At 38.1% G+C, this 26,660-nt stretch overlaps 1 protein-coding gene across 5 annotated transcripts in view; it reads left to right on the top strand.

Annotated features, from left to right (window-relative positions):
• LOC109913834 (fibronectin type-III domain-containing protein 3A-like) overlaps positions 1–26,660 on the top strand; it is a 154,197-nt gene that overhangs the window by 91,341 nt on the left and 36,196 nt on the right. For all 5 annotated transcript variants that reach the window (XM_020513383.2, XM_048605069.1, XM_020513382.2 and 2 more), the window contains 4 exons: positions 5,600–5,675; positions 7,955–8,031; positions 15,965–16,202; positions 22,232–22,525. In XM_020513383.2, the coding sequence (XP_020368972.2) occupies positions 5,600–5,675; positions 7,955–8,031; positions 15,965–16,202; positions 22,232–22,525 (685 nt within the window). The remainder of the gene's footprint in view (positions 1–5,599; positions 5,676–7,954; positions 8,032–15,964; positions 16,203–22,231; positions 22,526–26,660) is intronic.

Raw genomic sequence — 26,660 nt, 5'->3', positions numbered from 1 at the left:
TGAGTGAGGGTGAAGCTGAATGAACTCTTGGAACTTTGCAATTTACGTATTACATAACAGTATCCCCTCTGACTATTCACTTGTACATGGTAAAATTGATGTTCACTAATTGTAATGTTTGTCTGAATTGTATTTGAATGTTTTGTCTGCTGCTTCTCTAGACTTTGATTCAGAAGACCATTCTATTAGTTTTATGGCCCTGTTGAATTTTCTACGAACATTGAAAATCAATGCCCATCTATGCTGAAGATCATCTCATTGTGGTTCTAGGCCAATTATTTTTGTTAGCATTTCGGGAACAAAAATCATTTATTTTTTTTATTTGTGAATCTAGCTATGCTTAAATTATGTTTAAATCTGTTCCTCATCAATAAGTTACTTTTGCAGCGGAAGTTCTGATACAAAGACTGCAATTTTCTCTATTTGTGCTTGTGAATTAAATTGTTTATACTAATGTGCTACTTGAGAACTTAATGAGGATAAGCCATTTTAATCAAAACACCAGAGTAAAGACTTGGTGAGTAGACAATTTCCATTCCTGTTTTAACCTTTCCAACGTTTGTGATCAATTCAATGCATTTGAGACTGGACAGGGTTATTAATCAATATAAATAACAAATGAATGTTAACATTCGCTGACTGGTAAGGGACTTTATGGTAGCCTTGAAGAGGGGAACAAATCCACACTGATGAGGCGTGTCTGCTTATGCCTGGTTGAGATTTTGTTCTGAGTTGTTGTCATGGAGAAAAGGAGAAGTATCAACTGCATTTTGCAGTTGAATCCTCTTGCATCACAAATATATTCAGTGTGGTGCAGAATAATAGTCTTGTACATATGTGTAGCTACTGCCTGGGCAATGTCTCAATTCTTTAATATTGAGACTGATTTGTGTGATTCTTGCAGGGTTTTTCTATTGAGCTAGTTGTCATGGTGACAGTGACTGGAAATGGGTTTTGACTGGATTAGTTTTGCTAGGAGGTGATCTGCAGGGAAGGAGTTAACAATAATTTAATTGTTTTCTGTCCACATAAGCATCCGTCAATATGTTGCTTTTAATTTTTATAAAAAGAACATTATTTTGTCATTCAACCAACACCTGCTGTGGAAGAATGGTAAAACCAGTTTTGGCTGTTTTAATGTAAATGGTATTTTTCATTCTCTTCACAGCATGAAAGATTTCAGTTCTTAAGAAATAGGTGTATGACTTGGCCATCTGCTACACTGGCTTATGATTCTTCCAGCAGACGTTTGCTGCAAGCCTTGAAATCATAAAATTATAGATCTGTTAACCCCTCAATTTTAGCTAAACCAGTTTGTTGCTGCCAAAAAACCTATTGTAGGTAGTGGATTTTCAACCAAGAGTAGTAGACTTTGGCAGGTTTTGCATGAGCTTCTTTGATCAATAAAGCTGTGCTATATACATGCCTTGAAACAAATTATATTAAATTTTGTCTTTTTCAATTTAAATAGATTTGCTTAGTAATACCATATTGCATAATATAGTCTTTGCTTTAAATAATAGATTTTCTAACATGATTGGAATCCGTAGTGCGTTGTGAGAATGTTAGAAGGATGCTAATCCTGTTTGGGACAAGGTTGAATACAGAACGTCACTCGTAAAATGTCACAGCAAGCCAAGAATTGAATGACAATCAGTGAAGTATTTTAAAAAGAACATTGCGTCAGAACAAGGAGTAACTTTTGTCAACAAATACAAAATGTTTCATAAAACTTATTGCTTCAGTGATTATTGTACTTGTTTTTAGGGGTAGGCATAATGTTATTTTTACTTTGCCAGAACCTACATTTTAAATTGGTACCACAAGAAGTAATTTTTTTTTAAATTGTAAATGTAAATTTTGGAATGAATGTCGAGGAAGGAATGTAGCCTTATTTTAAAATAGTCTATATTTTCTATTTGTAATTAGCTTATCTTATTTCTGTAGTTATAGAATCATACAGCTGTACAGCATGGAAACAGACCCTTTTGGTCCAACCCATCCATGTCGACCAGATATCCTAAATTATTCGAGCCGCATTTGGCCCATATCCCTCTAAGCCCTTCCTATTCATAATGCCTATCCAGAAGCCTTTTAAATCTTGTAATTGTACCAGTCTCCACCACTTCCTCTGGCAGCTCATTCCATACAGGCAGTACCCTCTACGAGAAAATGTTGCCTGTTAGGTTCCTTTTCAATCTTTCCCCTCTCACCTTAAACCTATGCCCTCTAGTTTTGGACTCCCCCCCTACCCTGGGGAAATTACCTTGTCTTTTCACCCTATCCATGCCCCTCATGATGTTATGAACCTCTATCAGGTCACCCCTCAGCCTCTGATGCTCCAGAGAAGATAGCCCCAGCCTATCCAGCCTCTCCCTATGGCTCAAACCCGGCAACGTCCTTAAATCTTTTCTGAACCCTTTCAAGTTTCACAACATCCTTCCTGTAGCAAGGAGACCAGAATTGCATGCAGTATTCCAAAAGTGGCCAAACCAATGTCCTGTATAGCTGCAATATACCAACTCCTATCATCGATGCACTGACCAATAAAGGCAAGCATACCAAACGCCGCCTTCATTATCCAGTCTACCTGGGACTCCACGTTCAAGGAACTATGAACCTGCACTTCAAGGTCTCCCTGTTCAGCAAATCTCCCTAGGACCTTACCATTAAGTGTATAAGTCCTGTCTTGATTTGCCTTTCCAAAATGCATCTGCCACTCCTTGGCCCATCGGCCCATCTGATCCAGGTCTTGTACTCTGAGTTAATTTTCTTTGCTGTCCACTACACCTCCAATTTTGGTGTCATGTTCAAACTTGCTAACTGTGTCTCCTATGTTCACATCCAAATCATTTATATAAATGACGAAAAGCAGTGGACCCGGCACTAATCCTTGTGGCACACCGCTGGTCACAAGCCTCCAGTCTGAAAAGCAACCCTCCACCATCACTTTCTGTCTTCTACCTTTGAGCCAGTTCTATATCCAAATGGCTAGTTTTCCCTATATTCCATGTCTAACCAGTCTACTGTGAGGAACCTTGTTGAATTTCTTAGTGAAGTTCCTATAGATCACATCCATCACTTTGCCGTCATCAATCCTCTTCTTTCCTTCCTCAAAAAACTTAATCAAGTTTGTGAGACATGACTTCTCATGCACAAAGCCATGTTGACTATCCCTAATCAGTCCTTGCCTTTCCAAATACATGTAAGTCCTGTTCCTCAGGACTCCCTCCCCCAACTTGCCCACCACCGATGTCATGCTCACTGGTCTGTAGTTCCCTGGCTTTTCCTTCCCATCTTTCTTAAATAGTAGCACAATGTTAGTCAACCTCCAGTCTTCTGACACCTCACCTGTAGCTATTGATGATACAAATATCTGCACAAATTTATACCATTTTTATGTTGATGTATTTATGGGTGATGGATGAAATGGACATTTCTTAATTTTGAAACTGGCTTGAGGCAATATTGTTGGTGCTTTGATTGGAGATTATACATAGCACTGTGGGATGAGAGATAATTTAGTGATAGAAAATCTAATCCTCCTTATCATCCATTGATTCACACGATCACCTATTTCTCCGCCCAGTGTTTTTGTTTTCTCTGTTTGAGCTTTTTTCTGTCTTTGTTGTGTGTCAATTCCCCTCATTTAATACATTGTACATTTTTCTCCAGTCTTGCTTTAGAAAATTTGTCATTTTAGAACCTCAGTTAAACTTATTTAATTATCATGTACTTGATCATTGTGTGGATGTCAAAATGTTTTTTTAAAAAATATAGTTTTGATAGTTTAGAAATCATTGGTAAGACACAAAACATGTAACTCAGTTGAATTCTGTGTGCAACATTTCTGAATCCCAGTCACTTCACAAGCTCAAGGTTTCATTTACACTTTTGTGTGAACATTTCAATAAAGAAATAGCAGATCAGTCTTCCCACCACATTATACCCACCCAACGACATAACCCAACAGGAGGAAATGTGATACACTTAACTGGAATTAGTCCCTTGGGCCATCTACAAACCACATTTTTGTGCTTTTAAATTAATTTATTTGTCACGCCTTACTGGAGCAATGTGCTTGAAATGGAACCCAGCTATTCCTAGAGTTGGTACAAAAGTTAAAGATTTTAAAAAGTATGCAAAGATTCCCTAATTTACTGGACTTTCAGATTCAGTTGACAACACACCAACCAAGTTTCTTTTACTAAACAAGAATTATTTATTACAAATATTTAGAACCTAGCTACAGTCAAAACAATTGCAAACCATCAGCATAAAACTCTACTAATTAAAACTCTGACCCCCTTATAACCTCGCCATTGCACATGTACACACACAAGCAGAGGTTCTAAAAAATGAATGAGTGTTGTGGACAGGGAAAAGCAGTTCAATGGTTCCTGATCACAGGAGTTACTGAGATGATTCTCATAATTCTTTAGCTGGTCAGAACGCTACTTCTCAGTCATCCTTCTCTTGATGCTTCCGCTTGTTTGCAAGAGACACGTGGTGGCTGGTTTGCTTATAGAAGGTCACTGACTCATCACTTAAAGGCCACAGCTTGCAGCAACTGTTGAAGCAAAGATAAAACTGGTTTTCTTCAGGCTTGAAGAGACTTTTACTGCTGAACAGGAAGAGCTCCTGAACTTGTTAGGATTGAAAAGTTTCTCTATATTTTGTTAGTAGCGCTGAGTTCTTCAGCAACCTGGGAACCAATCACAGTTGTTGGCTTGCTGAAGGCCTTTGTCATCGGTAACTGATCTTTAATTCACAAGCCAATCAGCTACTTATACCAACCAATGTTCCAACTGTACCCAATGCCTTGGCTCCAGTTTATCTGCAATAACACATTTGCATTGCTGAAACAAGCAATTGTGTTCACAATGCTTACGATGATTGCCAGGTTCCTGTTTTCAAAATATGCAGCAATTCTACAGCAGTCCTTGGTTTTTAAAAGATTTTTCTTTCAGTCCACAATTAAATGTACAGAAAAATAATAAAAGTCTTTACGCAATCAATGTAGCTATTACTGAATTTGCCCTTGAGAACATGGTGGTGGGTGAGACAGTTTGAGTAAATCACATTGCTGTTGGTCTATGTCTGTTATCAGTCGGATTGGGTATAGACTGCAGATTTCCATCCGTTCCCTAAAGGATGAGTGACCCAAATTAGACTTTGCATTAATCCAGAAGTTTCAAGGCTGCTGTTTACTCATCTGCACTTTCTATTTCAAAAATATTTACTTTGCTGAATTTAAATTCTCCACTGCTGTAATGTGGTTTGAATTCATGTCTCAAAATCGTTAGGTGAGTTGTCTGGATTACTATTCCCATAACATAACTATGCTACTATTCCCCTAAAGTATGCAACATTGTGTACTATATATGCAATGGATATTAATGTACACCTAAAGAACATGTGTATATAAAAAAGTGAATGTTGTAACTTCTGGTATCTTTGTAATAGAATGTGAATTTGAAACATTTTTGAATGTTGATGTTAAGTGGTGTGTAATTCGAAGATATCAATAGAGAAGAATATGTATAATGAAAAAGATAGAAATTGATGTTTTAAAGTGTTGTGATATGCTGATTTTCAGGTTATATTGGTGCAAGTCAATCCTGGGGAGACATTCACAATCAGAACAGAAGATGGTCACATTCAGTGTATTCAAGGTAAGTATGTCATGAACATACTTTTTAAAAAAAAAGGCAAGTATAGTAATTAAAGCTTCTGTTGTTGTGATCCCACAGAGACAGCAGCTTTCAAGAAACAGTTAGTTTCCCAGTGACTGACAGAACCAAAGTGTAGGGTCTCATGTTGTAACACTATTAACATAGTAAACAAATTAAAATCAAAATGGACCAAACATTGGACAGCAAATGCAAAAAAACTGAAGAAAAGGTACTTTCACATCAACTCATGCAGGCACGGTGTGCCACACTTCCATAGAATCCATAGAACCCCTACGGTGTGGAAACAGGCCCGTCAGCCCAACAAGTCCACACCGAGCCTTGGAGCATCCCACCCAGACCCTAATCTACACATCCCTGAACACTATGGGCAATTTAGCATGGCCAATCCACCTAGCTGCTCACCTTTGGACTGTGGGAGGAAAGCGGAGCACCCGGAGGAAAACCACACAGACACGGGGAATGTGCAAACTCCACACAGACAGTTGCCCAAAGACAAATTGAACCTAGGCAGCGGTGCTAACTACTGAGCCACCTTGCTGCCCACAAAATGTGTGTGGTTGCACACAATGCACACAAAATATGTGCATTGTCTGGTAGATATGTAGCTTGCAGGAAGAGTCTAAATAACTCCTAGATCCTAGCATGCGCACTTCTACATTTTCCAGATCTGATTTTCACCAGCAAGGCCCACCCTGGAGAGAGACAATGATTTGTTTGACCATAATACCCATTTTCAGGAAGTTAAAGAAGATATTTTAACTCCTAACCATCTCATAAAATCCAACTTATTATAATGATATTATATAATAGGAGTAATGAGAACCCTGACCATAGAATCATAGAGTCTGTACAGTGTGGAAACAGGCCATTCAGCCCAACAAGTCCCCACTGCCCCTCCGAAGAGCATCCCACCCTGACCCATTCCCCTACCCGTGCATTTCCCATGTCTAACCCACCCAATCTAAAAATCCCCAGGCACAATGGGCAATTTTAGCATAGCCAATCCACCTACTCTATACATCTTTGGACTGTGGGAGGAAATCTGAGCACCCAGAGGAAACTCCCGCAGACACGTGCAAACTCCACACAGGCAGTTGCCCAAGGCTGGAATCGAACCTGGGTCCCTGGCGCTGTGGGGCAGTAGTGCTAACCACTGAGCCACCTTGCCGCCCTAAATTCTACGATGGGTACCAACTTTTCTTTGAAAAACAAATATAGCTAATTATCAGTAGCAATGCTATTAAATGTTACTCCAATGTTACTCCAGCATTCCTGAAAGAACATGTAACCCACAGTCTCGAAGTGCATCTTTGACTGCATGTCTGAAACAGTGTGAAAGTATATTCACCTGATTAAAATGATTTGGAGTATGATGCAGATGAGGGATACATTTGAAAACACAACTTTTCCACTGTTGGCTAAATCTCATTTCTTGTCTTTTTGTCACAAAATTACAGCAGTCTTGTACTTAGTTGTTCATTTTCATGAGGGGTAAATTTTAAGTTATGTTTGATACGTTGCTATTTGATTTGTGGTGCATCACGAAGGTGGGGTGTGACGTTATTAAAAGCGCTGTGGACATTATACCAATAAAGCAAACCGTCATCATGTTCAGTTTGTCAGAAGACACACGACCGAAATAGTTGAGTTTTTGAATGAGCTCTGGAGAGACAGCCTGTTTCCTCCGCCCCCCCCGCCGCAAACCCCCAACACACCTTCATCTGCAGCATCCTGGGAAATGATTCCTGAAATGGCTCATTGAAATGAACTAGGTCCGGTTTCATCTCAAAGGCAAGCAATAGCAGTTTCCTTCAGTGGCCGGAGATTAGCTTAGTTTTGCTGTTGGTGAGTTCAAATACCCAAGATCCTCAAATTAAACAGAATGAGATGCAAACATTTGCTGAATTAACAACCAAGATGTCTGTGGAAAATTCAAACCATTCTGGAGCTTGACTTTTTTTAATTGGCTAATTTTAATTCCTTACTCTTTCAGTTCTGAAACTTGTGGTGCCTTGAGCAGCAGACTGTGCTTTGAATTTGATCAGTGAGTTAGTAGGCTATATGGTCTGAGAGTTAGAGAGTCAGCACGTCATAGGTAAAATAGTCTTACCTTCACTTAACCTGTGTCCATACACATTTTGCCAGTGGAAAACAATCAGGATTAGGCCTTACTATTCAATAATATATAGAATAAGTCAGCCTTGCCACAGTTGGCATTTTTCTTTTGTTTTTCATTTGTTCAATTTTTGTTTTTGTAGGTCCTGCTCATGTTCCCATGATGTCGCCAAATGGCTCAATGCCTCCAATTTATGTGCCTCCTGGTTATGTCTCACGGGTATTGTATACAACCTGCATTTTAGGGCACAATACCTAATGATGACTGCTAATTTAAGCTCTCTGCGACAGGATTTAAGTTAAAGGTTGAAATTAGAAACCTGTTACCTGCTTTGCAAAAGTCAGTTTCTTCTCTGAGTACTTAAATTAGCTTAAGATTAGATATGCTTTTGCACTTATTTATGTTGTTTATATGCAAAAATGTAAAGCCTTGATGTTGAAAGGCCAAGTTAAAATTTGAGTGAAGTCTCATCCAAAAACGTGTTCCATGGTGGTGCATTGTCTTAACATTTGCAGAAGACTCGAGTTAGAGAACTCCTTTGAAGCAAAATTGCACTTTGCAAAATAAAACTGAAATGTCTAAAGTGATATCAACCATGGCTCCAGTATGAGTATAACAGATATCATCACATTATTTGTCAGGAATGGATATATTCTGTTTGACTTTCCTCGGTTTAGACCATATACCTGTACTTTTCTGACAGTCAGCAGTTTGTTTCACAGAGAATACTTCAGATATTGATTTCTTTAAGTGATTAGGAAAAATGTACAGAAGTAATATGTGAAGTGCAATATGCTTTGAAAATAATCATCCCCACAGTTATCTTTTTTAATAATTAGGTCAATATTGCATGGATATTTATGGAAGCAAAATGATGACTCATGAGTTCAACTGATTCTGTAGAAGAAAGTATATGGCCAGTCTTTACATTTCACTTGCATTTATACAGTGCTTTTTGATGACTTGCCCTTTAGAGATGACGAAGTTAAGACTGAATGTTTGCAGAAAAATTAAGCAAATCACTGAAGGCAACGTTGTTGTAGTAGGCTTTGAAGAATCTTTTAAAGAGTTGATTTATCCAGATTAACATCCAGGTGTTCCGGAGAAGAGTATAAAGCAATAGGTTTGAAATCATGATTTATCCTGATCTGATGGTATCCTTTCTCAACCACAGCAAGCAACAATTTCCACATCTCACTGATCTTTAAACACTGTCTGAACAAATTACTCAAGATTTTGGCAAAAGACCGTAAGATAAAGTCTTGGGTCTTTCCCAGCACTTCTCTTAATGTTTCTAATTTTCAGGTCTCACTAATTGTAGAACTAGCATTGTCTTTTTTTGCTGAGGTGGAATAATTGATTATGCATGATTTTGGTTTTGGGGTAAAACTTTCCCATCTTAAGCACGTGCATTCTTTTACTCGGGGCCTCGATAGATCAAGTTGCTTTGAATTTGCCAACATTTCTCTCTAACTCGGAATTTTGAAGTTCAAAGTTAGTACAACTGTCTTAATGAAGATTTTAGTTCAGAAAGAAAGTTATCTCCACCTGAATCATGCCTTTATTGAAATGATGATAGTGCCAGTTTGTAACAAATCTTATTGAACGAGAACTATTCTTTTTGGCCTAGCTTGTAGCCTAGCAATGAGAAAGTTGTGTATACCTCTTAATCATGCTTTGTTTACCTGGGAACCACAAGTGGAAAGTCATGTAAGAGATCAAAGGCTACTCAGTTGCCATAGGAAAACTGCAAGAACTTTTTAAGCCCTGAGGTCCAAGGGTTTTGGTTGATTTGGATCCTCATAGTAATCTTTTATACTTACAATTGGTAACTTCTCCATTTTACCCGTGGAAAAATAGTTGTTCTAGTTTCAGTTTGTATTATTTGTACAGGTTGGAGAGGGAGCTGTTGACGGCGTCAATTTCAGCCTTCCATTTTTGCAGGGAGAACTGATTGATGAGCTGTAGGGGAGTTAGAGGGGACACTGCCAGAGGTGGAGGAGAGACTACAGACCTCGGAGAGGGAATTTCAAGGAAACCACCCTGAAAGCATCAAGTGTTAAGGAGGCCAAAATGGGCTCATCAGATTAAAAATAAAAATGCCTGTCACAACATTCTACACAAAAATTCTTTAATTATAGTTTGTCTCTTCATCTGCCTCTGACATTATATGCTCCAGTTTGGATGCTCCCAATTACAAAGTGTTACTCCCCCAACCGCACGTACATTTATCAAACTCCTCTCTCCACACAGAAGCACCTCTCCCCAACATGACTACAAATTCCCCCATTCCTCGCTTGCTGTACTTTAGTTTTGGGCCTGACAGGCTACACCTTCAGTCCAACCCCCTGGGGATCTGGGGCTCTAGATTGAGCTTGAGTGTGAGCACTGTGTGCCTGCACAGATATTAAAGAGGAAACTGAACAGTCAACACAAAGACGCAGAACAGGAACCAATCAGTTCAAGGTAAAATTCATGGAGGAAAATAAGAATTATTTTGAGAAATTGAGCTTTTGTTGTCTCCAACTCACTATTTCAAGAAGTAGAGCCTGAACGCAAGACTTTTGACGAAATGTTTTCACTGACATTATAAGTTGCAATTAAATATCACCTTTCACAATCTCGGGATGGGCTAAACCACTTTACATCAATTGAACACATTCTTTTCAAATTGTTGTCACTATTGCTCTATGAAAAATACCAAACAGTAGCCACTTTGCACAGTGACATCCCACAAGCAGCAAGATTATAAATGTTCAGCTAATCTGTTTTATAGAGGTTGTTTTGGGGATAAATATTATCCCTTTAACAAGGATAATTCCTTTTGTTCTTTGAAAAATTGTCAAAACATCTATTGTGTCCATCTGAGAGGACAGATGAAGCCTTAACTTTACAGCACCTTTGCTGCAAAGTAAACTTTGAGTTGAATTCTGGAGTGTGACTTGAACCCACATCCATTTGATGCAAAGGCAAGATTGTTATCAATTAAACCACAATGAAATGTTCTTTTACCGAAAGAAAATACAATTAGAAGAGCTGATCTGGTATTGATTGCAATCTTATGATGCCTTGTGTGATCATGCCACTTAAGACTTAGAACTGTTGAGTTGTGTGGGTTGGGTTTAAAGCAGAGCAGTATTCTTTCTGCTCATTTTCCCATTTGCTGTAATGCCCAGTTTGGCAGTTAATGTACTTTTTCTTTGTGCTATGCAGTACATGCAATGATTATCCAATTCAGAGCCTGAATTGCTTAACTCATTTTAGTCACTGTCTAAAATAATTCTATCTGCAAAGTACTTTATTATTTTGAAAAGCCTGAGTGCTTCATATGGGCTGTTATTATTTAAGCAAAGTAGTTAAGTGTAACATTTAATTGAAAGAATGGTCGTGTTTGTTGCCAACAGCACTGCAAGGTGCAGCACTGAGCCCATGCGCAAAGCGATATCAGTCTTTCTTTTAAATTTGTATTTGGCAATGAAGCACTGTGTATTACAACCAAACATAAATAACGTCACCCCAAAGAACTCTTAATAAATTTTAGAGGAATGATTTGAGGGAGAAATAAAATAGAAAGGCCCTCTGACCAGTTTTTTTTGCCAAAATAATTAACTAAAAGAATTCAGTCTCCAGGTGTTTACAGCCTGACTGCATAGAACACTTTTAAAATATGAAACAGTTTAAACCACATTTGGGAATTGCAACATGTTTTGCTTTGAATTAACAAACCAAACCATTTTAATCTCAGTGGATCAGAGAAAACCACTGCATGTCTGATTTAACTGGACCTGCAATTACTGCAATGCTTACTTCAAATCAGGAATAGTTTGCTTGAAGACACTGTGGATGGTACCTGTTGCTATCAAGATCTAGTGTGACATCATGGGTGCAACTGTACATGCACAAGTGGATCATATTGGCCATATTCAGTTGCAGGGCCAGTCGTCTGCTTGGGTACACACATTCCATTTAAGAACTTAGTGACTGGGGAGATAGAGAATTATTTCCTCTCTTGTAACATTTGTAATTTTGGTTAAGTACTCACAATCACTCATGAGTCAGAAGATTATTGGTTCAGGTCAACTTGTGGACTTGAGCTGCTAGATCATCAAACCTGTGCCGTACAGAATGCTACACTGGCTGAGGTTTCCTGTCTTTCTGATAAGATATTAAAATGAATTTTGTCATATGAACTTGAAGGATTCCATGCCGCACTCTTAAAAGAGAACTGTGGTGATCTCCATCCACTATTACAAATGAACTGATCATTTACAGTGTTTGTGGAAATCTTGCTATGTGCTCTCCTGATTCTTTGCTTTATGTGAGCAAAGATATTTCCTAGAGGGAGAAAAGAAAGAAGTTCACTGGGATGAGAACAGAAATAGGTTAAGGTTTCTCAGGAGGCTGGAAAAGGTATTCTTTTGTCCATCTAATGAAATATTAGGTACAGTGGTCCCCAAAGGGAAAACAAATGGAATTGTGGAAACATCCAGAAGTCTGATGCAATCCAAAGAAATTTAACTTAATTGGATGTTCTGCAGTATCCTTTCTTGTAAATCATAATTCACAGCTGTTGATCAATTGCAGCTTGTGTTGTTTCTCATTTGTGTGCTTTTTAGTTCAACTGCATTTTTAAAATTGCTTTTCTGAGTTCTGTGGGCTGCATTTGTGTCATTGCTGTTGCCATTTTCTACACTGTTGCAATGTCCTTAGACCTGATACCAAAATTATATCCTTCTCCATCATAAATGTATACTGCAGGGAAAGGTTTGTGGTATTCTTAAAATAACTTGCAATGTACCAACAACCCTCCATTCAAATTCCTTTGGATGGCTGATAAAGTTCCATGCCGAGTTGCAGTGATGAAATTGCCTGCATGGCAGGTGCCAGCTGCTTATCCTGTTGGCACCCATGCTTTTTGCAGCATGCTACTAAACCTTTGGTTTCAGATAATGGCCTTGTGATCAACCGTTAGAGCATTACTCTCAAACTTTACAATATAATTTGGCTTTTTTGCTTGCGTTTGTAGCACAGTTTCAGGTAACTTAAATATTTCAGTTGGGGATGATAATTCTGCCATCATATCAGTTTGCCACAATGGTATTATCCTTGCCTGAGTTATGGGTTTAAGCTCCATTCCAGAACATTAAAAAAAGTGCATAGAACACTTTGTCAGCAATCAATGTCGGTGTTTTAATCGGCATTCGCTGTCATCCAGCGCCATCAGAATGGGTTCATTGGTCACTCATTATTTTGCTTGGACAAATTAATTCCTGCCATTTTTAAACAATGTATTCTGATGTATAAGTGTCACTAGTGAGGCCAGTGTTTAATGTCCAAACTTATTTGTGCTTGAGAAGACGGTAGTGGTGAGCCAACCTATCCACTGCAGTCCATGTGATGCGGGTCTTACTGTCACTATTGAGAGTTGGGGGAGGCAGGTTCTGACAGTGTCATAGAAGAACATCGCTGCCTACACTTCAAAAGTGAAACATGCTAATGCAGCATGAAGATGTGGAAACTGCTATTTCAGTATAATTTTTGTCCAAAAGAGCATTAATGATAGGAACTACTAATGTTAATGCTCTTTATCTCCTTTCTCATCAAACTGTAGCGATAAATTACATCTACGCAGCACAGGTTGTAGCAGAGCAACACATGCAATGAATATAACCCAGGTATATTCAGATCAGGGTTGGAAACACTATTTCTGACTTCGGTCTGGTTTAAAAATTGCCCATAACTTTTGATGAATTCTGCTAGGGCCTTCTGTTATAAACCCGTCCAGGAATCCTTGATTCCAGCAGCACAGAAGATCTTTGTAGAAACTACACCCCCATTTGCAGCAGTCGTTGTGTCATATTCTGAGGCTTAAATGTCCAGTGGTACAATCAGCCACATTGATAGCTGGTGTAAGATTTCAACAGGTATTGGGAGATGCATAGTTTGGGTGGCCAGTGGTGAGTTGGGATAGGTCAGTTTAACATTTGCTCAGGAGTTTGTGCAAGTGTTTAATTCTCTTAGTTTTCATTGGTAACTATGCATAGCTGAGTCAAAATCTGGGGTTTTTATGAAGAGTTACAAAAGCAGGAGAATTACCCCTTAGATTTCACTTTCCTGAGCAATTCCCACCGAATCCATTGCATGCTCCCTGGCGTGCAGCTGCAGCCTGAGCTGCTCCAAAGCCCAGCAGGATATTGGAATATCTGGGCCTGTATTACAAGATAGACACTAATCTATCAAGATCAAATGTTTCGCAACCTGTGGATCACAACTGAGCGCTTTGGGAGTTGGAGAGATTCTGGGACCTGATCGTTCAATGTCTGTTGTGATAATTTCAAACTGCTGGTATAGGCTCCTACCCAAAGCTGTTGCTATGTTCCAGGTGCAGAGGCTTCTTTACAGGAAGCAGGAAATACTGAAGTCTTGATGTTTTCTTCACCATATGTATAATTCCCACTTGTATCATGAGGAGTAAATGTATTCCCAGTTACAGCCAGAGTGTGGATAAGTAACAGTAAGAGGCATTTAGCAGAGGCTAGAAAGTTGGAAGCAGTTGTGAAGGAGCAGATGTGTGTGAAAGTGGAATGACAGGCATCTTCTGGAGGAGATGTCATGAAGGAGATTGGAGTTTCACTATTCAGTTAGTCTCGTAAGTATACCTCCGGATAATTAGGCTTATTTTGTTCTAAAAGTAGTCCCAAATGTAATAGCAGAACCACTAATTTATTTTGAACGTGATTAAGCTCTGCAAAAAAAGCAGAAATGCAGGAGAAACAGGATATGGTTTTTGCCTCATGGAATGGAAACTAGTTTTGTTTACGGGTTGAAGCACCTGAGGGTTTATGATAGTTGTAAGATGTGCTATGCCGAAGTACTGTGTCAGCATTCTTAAACTTGATAGTATGTCATGTCATGTGTCCTACAGTGTACAAAATTTCCAATTGTTGGGAGAAGGAAATATTTAGATGCTTTCTTGTCCAAAATGAAATACTCCAACAACAAAAAAGGTTTACTAAGTCTACAAAACTGTAAGTGCATGAATTGTAGCAGACCTACTTTATTCCTGTAAAAGGCTGAAGGAGCCTGCACATCACTGCTTCTGCTGTTGGGCATCAGACCTCATATCTCCTTATGTGGTTGGGTGTCATGTTTGCTTCTCCAGTGCTTCTATGAAGTCTTTTGGGTGTTTTATTATCTCTTCTCCTGCAAGTTTTATTTCCATGGTTAATCACACTGCAGTTGAAGTTCTTGAGGAAAAATATTTACTACTGTGAGAGAAATTGTCCTCTTATCTTCTGCAGCTAAAACATAATATGCTGCCAAATTGTTAATACTGAAGTGTTTTAGCAGGTTCGACTGGTCAAAGTAAAATCTTCTAACCTGCGGGTAACTTTGTATTGCCATTCTGTTGTATGATACGTTACTGAACTATTGCTGTGGCACTATGCCATATCTGAGGTTTAGGTTTGAAGTTTTGCCAATCAGCCATATATGAGCTGTCAAATAATGTGCCGGAATGTTGGTATTCTAATGATTTGACAGATTGCTAATAGCAAAATGTTATTTACATTCTGAATTGTAATTTCACCATTAGTCAAAGAAACCTACTGCATCGCATTTTGTTAAATACAAAATCATTAATTTGTAACGATTACTATTTGCTTCATTGCTGTCTTAAGAAACTTTGAAAAAGGTGATGTAATGAGGATATTTTTCAGATAGCAGAAATAATTTGCAAGCTAACAGTGAAATATAACAATTAAGAAAAGGTCTATATCATAATTATGAGCACTTGCTCAAGTAAGGCCTAGATACGAGCACGCAGTATCCATTGGTCTGAAAAAAAATTGTGTAAATAAGAAATAAAAATATTTTAAATACAAGTGCAACTGTTTAAAGAGTGATGGGATAACAAAAGAGATGACAGGAAATGCATGAAAATTGACAAAATAAAGATGGCATAAATGAAGAGAAAAATACGCAAAGGACAGCTGGAATAAAGAGGCAATATCAATTATGCTGTTATAAACTCAGGGTTTCCCTGGATTAGTTTAATATTAAAACAGCTTCAGAATTATGTCCCCAAATAAGAAAAATAGGCTATAATCTGAAATTGATTCATTTTTAAAGGAGAAAACAATTTGTTTTTCAGGTTATAGAAGAAAGTGGTGTTCGAAGAGTTGTTGTGTTGCCACACTCAACAGAATTCCACCCTAGTAATCATCCCTCTATGCATCCCCCTCCACCTCATGTACCGCACTACATGCACCATCACCCTGCTTTAATACCGCACCCTCATCAAGTTTACGCTCCAGTAACAGGAACAGGGGACATCCCTCCACAGTTCATTCCTCAACACCCTCCACCACCCCACGTTTTTGCAGATCAAGGTAGGTACACACACACAGATATAGCAATAAAAAATTTCCTTATTAAATTTCAACTCTGTGTGGCACAGAACTGGGAAAATCTACTAACTAGGGTAGCTTGCTAAGCAGTGGTAAGGAGTGGGCAAATGGTCCTGATTGTTATAAACTTGAAACTTAGCATGTTTTTCTTGCTTCAGTTCTTTACCACTGACTTGCCGTTTTAAAGTAAAGTTGACCAGCCATAACTATTTTGGGTGGCTGTTGATTGCCCAGTACTATAGTGTTTCTAAAGTGTGTATTTCAGATTTCTGTTAACATTCAGAGCTGTGCCACACAGAATTTGGAAGTATCTGCTAAATGACATGACTTGATATGTCGGCATTTGAAATTTGGTGCAGGGAAGGGGTGATGAGCTTGAAGAAAGATCCAACAACAAACAAAGTAATGAGAATAAAGTAGAAAATCTGATGACATAACCAACAGAGGCGCAGCAGAGCTAAGGAAATCAAAAGTATCAATTTAGTCTATTCAGTTTTGTCGGTAGTGTTAAGCTTGACTTAATATGGACTTGGAGATTAGCGCAAATTTAAAGTCCAGGGAAAATGAGCAAAGTGATTAGATTTAAAAATTACTTTAAAAAAAAATGCTTAACATTTAAAATTAAATGTGTACTTATTTCAATGTTAGATTACTAAATCTAGACAAGTTACCAATTAATTAGGTAATCAGTTATCAACTGATTTTATTAAAATGCTGTGTTGGGATTATAGTATTTGAACAATTTTAGACCACAAGGCTGCCAAGACTACAGGAAACCGCTTTGTCACAAACCACTCTGATTCAGAGATATTGAACTTGAGGGCGGGTGAGGGGCAGTCTGGCAGAATCTCCCAGATACCTTACTCCAGGGTACCATCTCTCTCACACCAGAGGAAACAAGCAGGTATGGGAAGAGGAAAAAAAAAACTAATTCAACTAGGTCAGGGGCATATAGGTGAATGTGATTGAGCAGATAGTCCTCCTGTCTACAGGCTACAAAAAGCTCAGTACATTTGAGGAAAATAAGTATGATGGGAATACTTATCCAGGTGCTGTTGAACATGAGACCATCCAAGGAGAGAAGATACAGAATAGAAAGTTTATGGTCATACGGGATTCTGTGACTTGGGAGCTAGATGAAGTTCTTTATAGTGCATATGTTGTTCAAGAAAGTGATAGCTTGAAACAACTAGCAAAGAATCTGGAAAATGGAGAAAGTATCCAGTTGTTATGCTCCATGTTTGGACCAATAATATCGGAAGGATGAGAGGTTGGCTGGTGGAGGTTTTGGAAGTTTGGAACCAAATTGAAAAGCAGAAGTTTAGAGGTTGTAATTTTGGGGTTATTGTTTGAGCAATTGCCTCGGGCAGAGACGGGGAAGGTCACATACATTGAAGAACTGAGAGAAGGGAGAGGAGAATTAGATTTCTTGAGATACTGGCAGCAGTATCAGATTGGAAAGATCTGAAGCATTGCTGAATTTTGAATCAAGTTGAGACCAAGGCTCAGTAGAAAAGTGTAACTGCTAGAAATTGCAGGAACCTAACAGAACAAGGGTAATATGATTGAACAAAAATTGGGGTAAGCTATACAAAATAAAATAGCTACTAAAAACAAATTGAGAAATGATTTAAAAGCTCTCTAATCTTTTAATCTCTACGAAAATGTATGTAGTATTCAAGACACCTTATAAACTGGAAGGGAAGCAATGATTTGTAGAGGGAATCTGGTTTTAGTAGCAATAAATAAAATATGGTAGCATAGAGAACAGACTAAATATTTATTTAAAACTTACATTTAGGAAAGAAAGAGAATTGAGTGGGAGAAGTAGAGTAACTGCATCAATTAAAGATGTAATAATAGAAGGAGGCAAGGATGGTAACCATCATTTACAATGGTTGCAATATCCATGTGGTTTGAGCTAAAAAATGAAAGGGAATTAATCGCTCTTATAGGGCTTACATTTTAAACCGTTAAGTGGTGAAAGGAGGTTGGAGGATGAAATACGCAGGCGAATCAATGAGATAAGTAGTGGGCATTGAATGATAATCATAATGAATTATGATAATCATGACTACCCCCAATTAAACCAGCAGGAAACTGTAGTGAAAGGGGGAATAAAAATTTTCAGCTTATTCTGTGTGTAAGAAAAACGATCACTCCTTTTTTGGAATAGATAATGAAGAGGAGAGGCAAGAATAGAAAACATCCTTGTAATGATCTAAGGCTCTAGATTAGAATTGAGTGACATAAGTAGGCTGAAGGCTAATGATAACAGATTGAAAAAGACCAAATTGAGAGTGTGTGTGTGGGGAATGGAAGTAGATTAATGGAGAGAAAGACAGAGATACAAGGTCAGTCAGTAGTTCAAATGAACAAAGAAGCTTAAGCAAGAGAGCTAATGGGACATTTTAAATGAATAAAACTAAATAAAAAATTGTATCTAAAGAAATAGATGAAAAAAAAGTACTTGGGTGCTAAGGAATATGAAGAACTTGAGAGCTCAAGTTTATAAGAAGCCATCAAGAAGGCAAAAAGAATTTATAAAATCAAATTATCAAAGAATACAAGAATGACTGCATTAAATTGACGATATATTCATAATTAAATGAAAGTTAAAGTTAAAATTAATCCACTAAAGGATGAGAAGGATCCACTCAGGTAATGACCGATCAACAACAGAAGTAATCAGTAGCTACTTAATCTCCGGATTTTAGGAAAGAAGACAATGAAGTAAACTAAAGGGTGAAAGTTAAAAGGGGTATTAAGACACTTGGGATAACAAGAGAAAAGAATTCACAACCTAGCAAAATTAGAAAAGGATAAACCTGCTGGAAAGATAGTGTGGGTCAATTCATACTAAAGGAAATGACGCAGAAATAGTTAAAGGTACTAGTGGACAGCTAATATTTTTAGATATAAAAAGGGAGATTGAACAAAACCTGGGAACTATAAACTTGTTGACGTAACATCATTGACAAGTTAAAAAATTGGAATCTATTCTGGAAACAGTGATGAAAATTGCATCAAGATGTAAAATATGATAAAAGTGCAGAATCTGCAAAGCTAAGTTGTGCGTAACTGACATGTTAGAATTCTTTGAGAAATAACTGAAGGAGAAAGCAAAGGTCACATAGATATCAAAGCTGGATTTTCAAAAGGCCTTGGATAAGGTACCAGCTCTTGATGGAAGTTAGGATGAGTGGAATAAGGGAACAAATAGATGAGCATGTAGCAAATTGGCTGAAATAAAAACCAAAAATTAAACATGTGACGGATAGTTACTCAGATTGGAGGAAGGAAGAAAGTAGTGTTCCACAACAATCAGAATGGGACCCCTGGTTATTCCTAATTAAATTTATAATTCTGACTTGGATTCAAGAAAGTCAGTGTCAAAATTTAGAGATGATGCCGAACTGTAATGAACATTGAAAATATAATGTAATGCAAGATGTTATTAGAAAATGTACTCGCTGTGTAGTTAAGTGGCAAATGAACTTTAACAGAGAAATGTGAAGTTGCACACTTTTTATTAGGAAAGTAGAAACATCACTTACATTGTGGAAGATAAACTGAGTAAGATAGAAGAACAAAGCAATCCAGTGGTACAAGTGAGCGCAAATATGTTGACAAAGAATTAGGTGATGTAGAACTCATGATAAATGAGTAATAAGGAATAGGGCTCTTGTCAGGTTGCACTTGATGTAATGCATAGTTCTGACCTCCATGTTATAGAAAGGACATAGAAGCACTGGAGAAAGTATGCACACAATTCACAAGGATGATGCTAGAACTAAGAGATTACTGCTATTGGAAAAAGATTGAACAGATTGGAGCTTATTCCTTTAGCAAAGGAAGACTAAGAGGAGTCTTGATATTTTAAGTGAAATAACACACGGTAATGTGAAGAGAATATTTCTATTCATCTGAAAGCCCAAAACTGCATGCAGTAAGTTCTATTAAATCCAATAGGGAATAAGGATGAATTCTGTTATTCAGTGGTTAGAATGTGGAATTTAGTACCATATGACATAGTTCAGGCAAAAGATGTTTCCAAAAAACCAGATGACTACAGAAAAAATGGAATGAAAAGATAAACTGTTGATCTAAAAAGTGCTATTTGGAATGAGAGGAGAAGCAGTTGGAAAATAAACACCATCAGTTGGGCTGAATGGCTTTTTTCTGTCCTGAATGTCCTGTGTTTAAAAAAAAAATTTATAACAAAGTAATTGTATTTTGTCTGCTCCCTGTGTATGCTTCTGAATTTTATGACCTTCAAGAGAAGGTGCAGCATCTTTTGCATGCAAATTTCTTAACTTTTTACAAACAAGAGACCTAGGGGGAGGCATTTGGCCCCTCAGATCTGTTCTGCCGTTTGATAACAACTCAACTTTCCGGGCAACCCCCAATACCCTTAGACTTCCTTCTTTGTCAACAATCCATCTAATTCTTATTTAAAAGTACTCAAAGACCCTTTTTCATCGCTGTCTGGGGAAGAGAATTCCCCAGACTCTCAGCCCTTGAGAGTAAACGTTTCTCCTCATCTCCATTTTAAGTGAATCAACACTTACGTTTAAAGTGTATTCCCTAGTCTAACCTCTCCCACAAGGGGAAACGTATTTTCAACATCCTTGCTATCCAGTCCGATCAGGCTCTTCTCCATTTCAATTTGGTTGCCCATGTTCTTTTAAAGTATAGTGGATAGGTGACCAATCTCTACAATCTTTCCTCATAAGTTAACCCTGTCACCTCAGGAATCAGTGCAGTGAACCTTCCCCGAGTACTCATGCAGCTATGTCCTTTCCTTAAATAAGGAGACAAAAACTGTACTCAGTACTTTAAATGTGGTCACACCAGCACTACATACGATAGTAACAGAAAATTTCTACACTTATATTCAGTTGCCTACCCAATCAGCATTCCAATTTCCTTCCTAATTGCTAACTGTGCCTGCATACTGAAATTTTGTGATTCCTGTACCCAGATTTCTCCACTGCAGAGTTTTGCAGTCTCTCTCCATTTATATAGTATAATGCCTCCATATCCTTCCTGCATTGCGTTGCATCTTGCCAATTTCAAAATAGTTATTTTTTGCCTACTCTGTTTCTTGTTTGCTAACAAATTCTTTATCCCTATGAACGTTATCCCCTATCCCATGAGCTGTTCTCTGATGTGGCACCCTCTCATCATTCGTAAATGTTAGATTATGTCATTCAGGTTGGTCAGTGAACTCTAATTAATTCAACCATCAATAAAACCCAACAGAAATTGCAGATTCAAAGTGTTGCACTGACCGATGTATTTTGCTATTGTTCTATTGAGGCCACTTTACATACCATTTATCAGTAAGTTTTCTTAATAGCTACTTACAACAAATAAAGTACTACTTCCAAATTTTTAGGGTTTTGACTACTTGTTAATTTTCAGTTGTTGAAATTTACACTTTCCTCATTTAAATTAAGTCAGTCCAAAAGGTCATACTTGAACCCAAAACAGTTTGTCCATTCTAGCAATGTTTGCTTTATCTCGTGTAGACACAATTTGTTAAGCATACAAAGTAAGAACAGTCATGATTGTTCTAGACTAAACAATTTATTTGTATGTTCTAAGTTAGATTAAACCTATAGAATCCATTGATAAATACTGAAATAAACTCTATTGAGAGAAGGCTCCATGGAATGAAGAAATAACAATGTGCAGCTTTTAGATGTTTATTTTTTTCTATTCAACATTCCACAATGCTTCATTTGCCCTTAAACATTGTAGCCAATTCCAATATTGGCTACTCAGTGAAGTACGATGGAATTGGCTTATCTTGCACTGGAAGCAACAACTCATCCCTTGGGCCCTTCCATTATTATAGTTGAAAGTAGTCGAAATTGAGCAAGTAAGGATGCAAATAAAATAAGTTAAGCGTGAGAACTGCTACTATAGTCTAATATCAACAAAAAATGAAAACATGAAGTTGGTTCACAACATTCATTACTGTCTATACCTTATATTTTGTATAGAGTCACGCTCGCCGCACGGAAGGTCAAATTTCAATCACAGAGATGAAAGGACTGTTAAAGTACATGAACGTTTGCAAAAAAGACTTAAAGAGAGACAAGTAGGCGGACAAAAAGATAAACCTAACAGCCCCCCTTCTTCTCCACATAAAAGTCACTCCATTTCACCTACAAATGTACAAAATGGATATGGAAAGGGACAAGCTGCTGGTGGTGCAGAGACTGCAGCAGGACCAGTAAAACTGAAGCCATCTGGGAAAGTACGAAGTGGCCCACAAGTTGATGCAGAGGCTGGAAGTAAGAACTTGTACTGTGATGGTTATTTCTGCTGCCATTTGGCTTCAGAAAATGTTATGTTAACAATGTTCTCATGGTACAAAATGCTTACAATGCTGTGGAATGTCTGGAGGTTTAAATTCTTCAATTTACAGTGAGCTGTTCTAAGATAGTACTTAGAAATCATTCTAAAATGTGACAATGAATTTATGTTGCACCACCAAAGCCATTTAAAGAAAATCTATTTGGCCATTTGGAATGTAAGTTGAATGTACTTATATATAGCTATACATATATTGCTCTTCTGTGACTGTACATATAATTTGTGAGAGAACTTTAAATTGTTTCTAATGTTTAAATTAACATTTTTTTCAATTGCTAAGCTATGAAAGTTGAAGCTGCATGTTGTTCATTGGTACAATTACTCTGCAGAGAAAACCTTAGCAAGTGACTTTGTGTACCATTCACTCAGGACTGATGAATATTCCTACAGTGGCTTGCTTTATAAATAAGGAGAGAGAATGTTCAAGTCACAAGACATCCCTTGAAAAAAATAAATCCAGTATCTGATCTCGCAAAGAGGAAGGATATCTGTACAGCCACCTCCCTGCTTTTACAAATTGCCAGCTTCTGTTAGGCTTCACTCCCATTAACTTATGTCAAAGATAAAATGTTCTTTTAGGGGAAGCTGTTTATCTTTTGGATTACTCGAATTTAAATCATATTAGGATTGATGTTCTTGGTTGTAATTCTGATCCACAAAATTTGCTGAGGACAAGGGAACTAAATTGCACTTGAGTTATGATTTTGTTTTCTTTTAAAAGTCATTGTGACGTTGGTGTTATTGGTGAAGCCAGCATTTATTGTCTGTCCTATCTTTCCTGGATGAGGTGCAGGTGAGCCACTGCCTAGCACCACTTCATTCAGTTCCTTAACCCTTGTACGATCACTAGCTCCAAACAATCCTACGCTTCTTGGATTGACCGCTCTTTGGAGAATTAACTCCGTCCTTGTGACATTGTACAATCCTGTCACGCTATAATCATAGAGGTATAAATTAGGGCACTTGCCTTAATTTATAACCACGCAGCTATGTGGCTGTTTCTGGAGCTCTGATTGCTTCATCTATACAAGTTCTTCATTGAGTCTTTTTGATGAGCAGCACCAAATTATTTTGACAAATCGCAACTGAGTCTGATTTTGTCCTCGCTTACCAACTTGCAGAAAGGATTGTTTCATCGGAATCAGAAGCAGGGAACCATGACTATTTTTCGGTCTTTTTAGCCTGAGGATGCTGAGGTCAATTGTAGAATTCAACTTCCATCCCGTAAGATCAGCTAACAAAGCAGCAATATGAATCTATTTGTGCCTAGCCTAATATAGATCAGCTATTCTGAATAAACTTTCTATGTTGTCTAAACTGCCCAATCTACATAAAAGGAATTAAAGAACATTTTGTCTCAATTTCTCTTGTACTATTTTGCTTTTCATAAAAACAAAGAAAATAAAACAAGAGTAGGCCATTCGGCCCTTTAAACCTGGCTCATCATTCAGTTTAATCATGGCGGATGATCCTGCCTAATACCCTGTTCTTGCTTTCTCCCCATACTTTTTTTTCCCCCCCTCTAAGAACTATATCTATCTCCTTGAAAACATTCAATGTTTTGGTCTTGACCACTTTGTGGCAGAGAATTCCACAGACTCAGCAGTCTGCAGGTAAAAAAATTTCTCATCTAAGTCTTAAATGGCTTGCTTTTTATCCTTGCACTCCGATCCCTGGTTCTTGACCAGCATGTAGCAAGCTGTGTAGAGGGGAGCAGTGGTGAACTGAATCTTAGGAAACAAAGTCAGTCAAGAGGTAGCTCTGTCAGAGGGAGAGCATTTTGGTGATGGTGACCATAATTCAGTAAGATTGGAGACAAAAACACTCAGAATGCTGGAGAGAACCAGCAGGTCTGGCAGTGCTTGTGCCAGAGGGAAACAGGTTAAAGTTTTGAATGCAGAATGAATCATCTTCAGTACCTGAGGTAAGGTGTAATGAGAAATGTGAATAGTTGAAAATGGGTCGGCTGTGCAGAGAGGTGCCGTGAGTGGAGGAAGAGTGGCCAGGATGCCCTGGAAGGAAAAGACACTGCAGAATTCTTATAAGGGAAGGGAGAGGAATAGGTGTCTGGTATTGATGGGAATGGTGGCTTATGATCCTTTGGATATGGATACTGATGGGATGGAAAACAAGGGTCAGAATCTGTTGTTGTAGGACGGGAGGGGAGGGGAGTGAAGGGGTGAGAACAGAAGTGCCAGAAATGGGTCACACACAGCTGAGGGTTCTGATAACCACAGTTCTGGGGTATCTTCAGTTGAGGAAATAAGCCAATAAATCGGAGGAGCTCTGCAGAAGGTAGCATCATCAGAGCAGATTTGATGGACTACTGGTTTCTCCCTGTACAACCAATCCATTTTCAACTATTCATACTTCCCATTAGCACCAACCAAGCTTTATTTCCCTCGACTTATCATCAGCTATCTCTTTGTTTAGCCAGTCCCTTTCTCCCTTTCTCTCTCCCTCTCTCTCCCTCCACATTTCTCTAACACTGTCGCTGTTTCTGTCTATGTCTCTGTGTCTTCCCCTCGCTTTCTCTGTCTGGGCACGTTTTCTCTCTCTCTCTCTTGCCCGCTCACCCACCCTCTCGCCAGCTGTCCCACTCTGTCATTCATTGGTTAATCAAGGCTGGTTAAACCACTGGAAATGATTGCAATATCACTTCTAATCTAACTCCAGCAACAAGAAAATTGATGAGGTCTAGAAACATAGGAATGAGAGTAGACTTTTTGGCCTTTCGAGCCTGCTTCACCATTCTAAATCTTGCCTGATCATCTACTTCGACACCATATTCCTGCACTGTTGTCCTATCTCTAAATGACACTAGTGATTGGAAATCTATTAATTTTTGTATCAAAATAACTTGATGGCTGAGTTTCCAAATTCTTCTAGGGTAGAGAATTCTGTAGGTTTACCAGTGAGGAAGTTCCTTCTCCTCTCAGTCCTAAATGGCTTGGCATTATTCATTTGACTTGATCCTTGTCGCTTTGGATATAGATGGCAACACAACAGTGAATCTATTCTTTCCATGTTATGGTTTGGTCTTCACTAACATGTTTTCTCTCTAACATTGCTCACGCTTTGACTGGCATGTCAAAATTCATGGGACCTCATCATGTTTCCAGTGCAGGCCAATCTCTACCCATTCTTTTGATGGTCTTTGATTATAAACTGCTGAAATGCAATAACTCTGTCATTGAGCTCTGTTGAAAAATATTGATCATCTTTTATAGTACAAAATTATTTCTCTTCATAGGCTTCATAAATCATCCAGGGCTGACTTTGAAATCTGCAATGACTCATTTTCCTGCTTGTTTCAGGGTGTAGGGTTAGATGAATCCTCAAGGAATTGAGAGTTCATTCAGGCAGTTTTCACTGTACTTTGCAACTTTGTCATCCAACTGCGGCCACGTGCTAGGCTTTCCTCTGTCTGTTTATTTTTTTTCTTAAACATCTGCTTAAGTGATGTAGAAATTTTCCTCCAAATCTCTAATGTTTGTCTCTAATATTTTGAATTCAGTAACTGCTGCACAGTTGTTTGTTTGCTGTGCAATCTCAATGGCTGAGTTTGAACTGGACAGTGTATCCAGCAGTCTTCCTTCATACCAATCGCTATATTAAAGTGTGGGATTGGCAGTGCAAATCTGAGAGATGGTAGTCTTAAAATCAAGTATGCACATAGATGCAAGGAGCTAAACAGCCACCTTTTAATAGTGTGCTCTTATATAATTCTGTCAAGTAGGTTTTCGCCAGGGCAGGTTCGACTTCAGCAGCAAACAGCTAGTACATACAAACAGTTGGATTTTTTTAGTAAAATTTGGAGGTCATCCTATGCATAATGTTATTCACTTTTCATATACATTTTGACTGAAAGTTGTGGGAGCAACATCTACACACGATCGACAATTACTTGAGTATGTATGATGTTGGCTGTTAAGTATATTGAACCCAAACAATTATTTCTAACAGTTTTGAGATGCGAGACTTGCCTTAGAGCAATTTGCGTAGCAATGATGACATTTCAATTTTAAGACCTGAGAAATCAAACTATTTGCA

This window comes from Rhincodon typus, chromosome 14 (genome assembly GCF_021869965.1).
Source record: "Rhincodon typus isolate 14 chromosome 14, sRhiTyp1.1, whole genome shotgun sequence".
Classification (NCBI taxonomy): domain Eukaryota; kingdom Metazoa; phylum Chordata; class Chondrichthyes; order Orectolobiformes; family Rhincodontidae; genus Rhincodon; species Rhincodon typus.
Note: the sequence above shows the minus strand (reverse complement) of the source record. Positions and strands in the feature narration are given on the sequence as shown.